The 6,296-nt window shown below is 40.0% G+C and overlaps 1 protein-coding gene across 6 annotated transcripts; it reads left to right on the plus strand.

The window, feature by feature from the left end:
• Nucleotides 1-258: 258 nt before the first annotated feature.
• POP4 (POP4 ribonuclease P/MRP subunit) lies at nt 259-5,816 on the plus strand. 6 transcript variants are annotated; one of them, XM_075073646.1, is made up of 7 exons: nt 259-448; nt 976-1,028; nt 2,890-3,113; nt 3,752-3,829; nt 4,039-4,100; nt 4,587-4,688; nt 4,974-5,119. In XM_075073646.1, the coding sequence occupies exons 1-7, from the start codon at nt 442-444 to the stop codon at nt 5,015-5,017; spliced, it is 570 nt and encodes a 189-aa protein (XP_074929747.1). In that variant the 5' UTR covers nt 259-441; the 3' UTR covers nt 5,018-5,119. The 6 variants fall into 6 exon arrangements, with proteins under 6 accessions (XP_074929747.1, XP_032620066.1, XP_032620064.1 ...); XM_032764175.2 differs by lacking the exon at nt 4,974-5,119 and adding an exon at nt 5,149-5,816 and having other exon boundaries at nt 261-448; nt 4,626-4,688; XM_032764173.2 differs by lacking the exon at nt 4,974-5,119 and adding an exon at nt 5,149-5,816 and having other exon boundaries at nt 264-448.
• Nucleotides 5,817-6,296: the final 480 nt, after the last annotated feature.

Here is a 6,296-nt window from a genome sequence, read left to right on the forward strand (position 1 = left end):
AGGCTGTACTGCCCCGCCTCGCCACCAGAGGCAGCACCAGTCAGCTCCCCGCCTCATCTCCCCCCTTAACCCCGGCCCTTTCGGGAGGGGACTGTTGCGCATGCGCCATTCTCCAAAAGCCCGTTCAGCGCAGATCAATGCGCATGCGCCCCCCCCCTTCAGTAAGGGCCGGCGAACAAGCGCTCCTAGGTTGCAGAGCGTGCGCTTCATGTGGGTGGAGCTACACGGGCGCATGCACTTGGCTTGTGTTGTCCGAAGGGGCAAACCCCCAGAGGCTGTTGCGCTGCAGGGTGAGCACTACTTGCGGATGTTTGTGCGCGCGCACCAGGTGGCGCAGCCCTGCCCCCGGCTACTACGCATGCGCGTTCTTGTCGAAGTCGGGCTTTGACGCAGCGTCTTGACTTCATCGGTAGGAGCCGGAAGTGGTGCCTAGTTACCAAGATGGAGCGTAAGTGCTGGTCCATTGAGCGGTTACTATAGGCCCGTGGCGTGGGCCGGTGTCCCCTCCGCCCGGCTCCTCGCGGCATTTCTCGCAGACGGCGGCCGCTCCGCGGGCTCCCCCGGCCGGGGGCGGGCACTGTGGGTTTCAGTGCAGCGCGCTGAGGTGGGGGCGAGGGGTTAGAGCCCCCCCCCCAGGCCCCCGTTGAGGGGCGAGCGGCGTTTCTCAGGGCGCGGCGCCCGCCCCGGACCGCGCCTGTCGCCCGCAAGCGCGAAACCCTCGGCCCCGAGCTCTCTGCTGCCCCTGGGTATGGGCTGGGGGCGGGTCGCAGCCCGGTCAGACCCTGGTGCAGTTCGAGACCCCGCTAGGTGCCCCGGGGATTGTGCAGCGTGCTGAGGAGGAGGCGGCGGCGGCGGCCTTCGCCGTCCTCGCAAGCGTCAGCTGTTGCCTCCCAGGCGGGGAAACAGGCTGGCTAACCTAGTGTGGGGAAAGGGGACGGCCCTGCTAACCGGGAATTGGGTTAATGTGTGTTCCAGGTGTGATTTATAGTAAGCTACCGCCGCAGGCTGCAAAGCTATTGGATCTCCAGGTATCAGCTACTTTAACTGCTGTTCTAATAAAGAGAATTGTGTGAGCTGGACTGTGCATATACAACCCTCATCTCTTTTGTAGCTGGTAATGTGAGTTCATGCTGTTTGTTTCTTAGTCAAATTGTCCATTTTATCTAAAACCTTGGTCACGATAATTTTCATCTCGTGCAGGAAGGTTAATCAAGATAATGTTAGAATTGAATTCTGGTCTTGGCATTTTGGCTGGTGCCATTCAGCAAGCACTACTTTGGCCTAGCAAAAGACATTTTGGTCATTTTAGAGTTATGAGTCAGTTTAAAATCACAGATTCAGAAACCTGACTGCATGTGACTCAAGATGGTATTTAGAATTTTTTTAAACTATTTTTACACAAAAGTAAGTTTGTTTGTTTGTTTTAAACAACTTGTTCATTCTCAAGGCCTCAGTGCGTCAACTTGATCTATGCAGGCAGGACCCTGCACCTGTGTTGAGCCCAACTGGAGACAATGGTTCTCAACACAGGTGCAGGGCCCTATTTTTTTTCTTTTCTGTACATACTGGGGGTGGGTAGGGGGATCCTGAATAATTTTGCCTGAGTGTTTTGACTGGCACTGTCTCTTCTACCTGTTTTCTAAGAATCAGATTTGGAGCCTCTTAACCTTCATAATGTAAATAATGTATCATAGCAATGTTGGTTAAATTGGCTTATCTTTTTTCATAACAATAGCTGGTGTTTTATTTTTACATGGAAACTTTCAAGCAGATATAGCTTGAAACAGCTGTGTTACATATCTCTGAAAATAATGATTTCTGTTTGAAACAGATTCTTAACAATCTGTGGAGAGTTCAGGGGAGAAACTTGGGCAACCCTCTTCCTGCACAAATTGCTGTCTTATCTGTATTTTTCTTTTTACACTTATTAGGAAGTTTGCATGAAAATGAGAATGTTTGCTCTTAAGAGTGAGTTTGGAACTGAAGAGCTCAGAATTTTTAGTAGCATATGAACTCTTTTGCTTTAAGTTCTATATTAAAGTCTGTAACAAAGTCAGATTTCTCTGATTACTGATAGATGGCTTACTTGTAGGTTCCTACCAAATTCATGGTCCATTTTGGCCAATATCATGGTCATAGGATTTGAAAAATTGTAAATTTCAGGATTTCAGCTATTTAAATCTGAAATTTCACAATGGTGTAATTATAGGGGCCCTGACCCAAAAAGGAGTTGTGTGTGTGGGTTTAGGGGGGTGACAAGGTTATTGTAGAGGGGATTGCAGTATTGCTTCCCTTATTGCTGCTGATGGTGGCACTGCCGTTAGAGCGGGACAACTGGAGAGAGGTGGCTGCTGGCCAGGAGCCCTTAGTTTTTTCCTGTGAAATCTGTATAGCATAGGATAAAAAGCACACAAAAGACCAGATTTCACGGTCCGTGACGTGTTTTTCATGGCTGTGAATTTGGTAGGGCCCTACTTATTTCAACTGAATCAACTTAAAGAAGTGAAGCTAATCTGTTGTACACAAGCGTCTGTACAATCATTTTCTTCTCATAGCTAATGTCTAATGAATAGACTTCCATGTCACAAAATATAGTCACAGTTAGCACTAATATGGCACCCGTTCAGCCTTCTCAGATAAAAGGATGATGGAATGGCCATGGAAACTAAACTACCATCACAACTCTAGTGTTAGTCCCCTCAGTTAAGGATTTTGAGGCACTTTGGTGGGTCAGTGTGGAAATGTTTCATGGAAATATAATTGACTTAAATATCTAAATATTATCGTTTTTTCATGGTACATTAGCATGTATTTAATATCAGTGGTACCAACCACTGATGAGACGACTAGTCAGTGATATTCTTTACTTTAACAACTTTTATTTTGGAGCCTCAAGGATCACAAGAGGCTGAAGCTTTTGTAAGTGCTTTTCTGAAGCGTAGTATGCCACGACTGAAAGATGAAGCCATCCAGGATAAGCTAACCCGAAAAGCGGTAGTTCTTGAGCATTGTCTTAGAAGAAGGAAAAAAGAAAAAAGGAAGAAAACAAAAGGATTTTCTGCCAAGCAGAGACGAGAAATGCGGCTCTTTGAAGTTAAACCAGAACAACAAAAGTAAGAACTTAAAAAGCTTTCTTTTTTTGAATTATTAGGAAAAGTTGAAAAGTTGTTGAAAGCCGTGTACATGCAGCAACATGTATATATTGGTGCTAACAAGTATTAATTAGTTCTCTTAATATTTTATTGAGTTAGATCAGTTCTGTGCTGCTTATGACATTTGCCCATGCAAGGACAGTTCTTTATTTTTTTATTTGATAGCTGTCTACTGTATATTGTGAATATCACTGACATTGCCTTCTTTTTGTGTTTTATAAATTACTGTATGGAGCCACAGGTCCATGATAGTGACCAGACTTAGTATCTCACAGTGCCCGAAATGTTTTTATTAAAAAGCATCCTCTTTGCAACCATAGTTGGGAAATGAAGTAGACAGAGAATACAAGAGTAGGAGTTTCTCTGGACATAAAATGTAAAATCTTTATGTGATGAACATTAGAAATCTGTTTTAGAGTAAGTAATCTTACAGTTTGGACTGTTGTATTGTATAGCTAATGACTTCATGAGATACTCAAACAAGTTCTAACTTTATATGTAAATTATAGATTGGTTAGTAGTTAAGCTGTCATGTTGTATCATACAACCTTCTGAAAAGATACCATATAATCTTTTTTGTCTCTTGCTGACTATTGTAGATATGAGTTATTTCTACCATTACATGAACTCTGGAAACAGTACATCAGGGATCTGTGTAATGGACTCAGACCAGATACGTAAGTTCAGTTTATTTAAAAACATGTAGAGTCTGGATTGTTTATACTTATGGTAATACAATAATAGTCTTTGAAAGATTATTTTGCATAATGTTTTTAAATAAGCATGTATTTCTATATTTTTATAAATACAAAAGTGTACTTTTAACACTACAGACAACATTTATTGTAAATACAGATTTTTTTTAAAATTTATTTTGTTTTTTAAGACAACCACAGATGATTCAGACCAAATTGCTAAAAGCTGATCTCCATGGAGCTATTGTTACAGGTATTACTTTTTCCCTTTTTTTTCCGAAGGCTTCTTTCAAAGCCCTGTGGGGTCACAATCACCTTGCACTTTGTTTCTAAACCTACATGTTCCTTTCCCTTAACTTCTGCCACAAACACACATTTAACTTCTATGTCTGTAGTCTTAGTACTTGTGTACTCTCTAAATATTACCTACTTTGGGGTCATATGTTGAGACCAAATTATTATTTGACCTACTCCCCTTCCCAGACTCACCCCCAATACTTCATTTAAGTACTTGTGGAAACCCTCCTTTGTTAGAATTCATTGTTAATATGCACAGCCACCAACAGCTGTGTGATTGCTACTAGTATTAATTTGACTTCATAGTAGCTTTAGGTATATATATTCTGAATTACTACAAGCTACCTTTTAAAATTATGAAGCTACAGTATAGATCATTTTCATTTGCAAATTCTTCCACTGATGCATCTGGTTTTTTTTTTGTTTTTTTTTGTTTTTTTAGTAACTAAATCAAAATGTCCCTCTTATGTTGGGATAACAGGAATTATTCTACAGGAAATGAAGCATATTTTCAAAATTATCACTAAAGAAGATAAATTAAAAGGTATGTAGTACAGTTTTCTGTACCTTCACATTTTGAGTAGTCAGAAATATTACTTTTGCATATTATTCATCTGATACTTTCTTTGTAAGCCCAAGTGGCAATGTGGGCTGAATAATACTTAGTAATAAAAATCATGCAGCCATGTTCTTGTCGAACAGAATTCTCATCAGAGCAGAACACCCCTGAACGGATTGGCTTCATGAAAATAGCAAAAGATATGCCAGAAGCAGATTGTTCATGTTGATCTGATTGTCACTTTTGATCCTCTTTGTGAAATACTAATAGGATGTTTCAAAACATTGGATGCTTTTAAACATTGGAATTCTTGAAAAAGAAGGGCCTTTGAAAACTTAGTCATGCTAAAGTACCAGAACCTTGAAGGACAGAGATTTACACTGGTACATTACTGATGGTGTGTTGTGTTTTTGTTTTTGTTTTTTTTCTCTTCAACTTCTTTCAGTTATTCCCAAGCTTAACAATGTATTTAGCCTGGAGCTTGATGGCTTTATTTCCCACATCTATGGTAGCAAGTTCCAGTTAAGAGCAAGTGAGCGTTCTGCAAAGAAGTTCAAAGCAAAAGGAACTATTGACCTATGATTTTAAGGAAATTCAAAGATATTGAGGCTTCGTTCATAAACTGAAAATCAAGTTAAAAAAACAAGAACATATGGAATTCTACATCTTCTAAAGTATTTCTTTATACAGAAGTATGAGTTACAAGAAACATTTAAGTTACATCTGTTTTATGTACTGGATGGTCTCCCAAAATCCTCAGATTGCAGTAATATGTCAATATTTCATTTCTTGAAAACATAGTGTTTAACGTTTTGGTCTTTTTTTATAGTAAACTAATATTTGTGATGATTCGCATCAATAAAGTCCTTTTCCCAATTATTGCCTGACTTAATATAACTTTAATTGTGTTGGTTTAGTGTATATAATAAATGTCTCAATTTACATATTTTCAGGCAAATCAAACTGTGGAACATGTATAAATCCCAATTCCTGATGTTAAAAGTTGTCTCTCTGTTATGTTTCATGGACAGACAGTTGTAAATCTTGTTTACAACTTGTTTTTAAATTCTGTGTTTTGGCTTCCATACATATTACAGTGCTTGTAAGAAGACTGTAAAAGATTTAAGGCTTTTACAGTATAATCACCATTTGGTGACGTAAAGACAATATTTTATGATTTAAATTTTCCACAGTTGCTTTGTGTAAACTGTTTTCTCCTATACCAGGGGCGACTGTTTCATCTGATCCATTTTATTTTGATCCATCTGGGACACATACCAGTGCTTACAAACAATATACAGATGAGGGAAGTATAAATGCTTAGATAAGTTTAGCGCAGTCTTTCTAGCTGCAAAGGATATCACTATAGCCTATGTCTTCTCACTGTAGTGTGACTTGGCACTTCATTACATTTCTCATGTCTACTCTGCCAGATTACCCATTCTGGCTGTCTTGCATTTGGAAGGGCTGCAATGATCCCTTCAAAGTAAGACATTTGTAGATTTCACTGTGTAATAAAAAAATAGCATCTTCACAGGGGAGAAGTTTGAATCTTTTTTCCACCTTCCTCCAATCTTTCTGATTTTATTTATT

This window comes from Chelonoidis abingdonii, chromosome 19, assembly GCF_003597395.2.
Source record: "Chelonoidis abingdonii isolate Lonesome George chromosome 19, CheloAbing_2.0, whole genome shotgun sequence".
NCBI lineage: Eukaryota > Metazoa > Chordata > Testudines > Testudinidae > Chelonoidis > Chelonoidis abingdonii.

What these genes read in the sequence shown, in the direction of transcription:
- POP4 (XM_032764173.2), top strand. An exon ending in CCATGGAGCTATTGTTACAG is followed by an intron (nt 4,101 to 4,586) that starts GTATTACTTTTT and finishes TTGTTTTTTTAG; the next exon opens with TAACTAAATCAAAATGTCCC. An exon ending in TAAAGAAGATAAATTAAAAG is followed by an intron (nt 4,689 to 5,148) that starts GTATGTAGTACA and finishes AACTTCTTTCAG; the next exon opens with TTATTCCCAAGCTTAACAAT.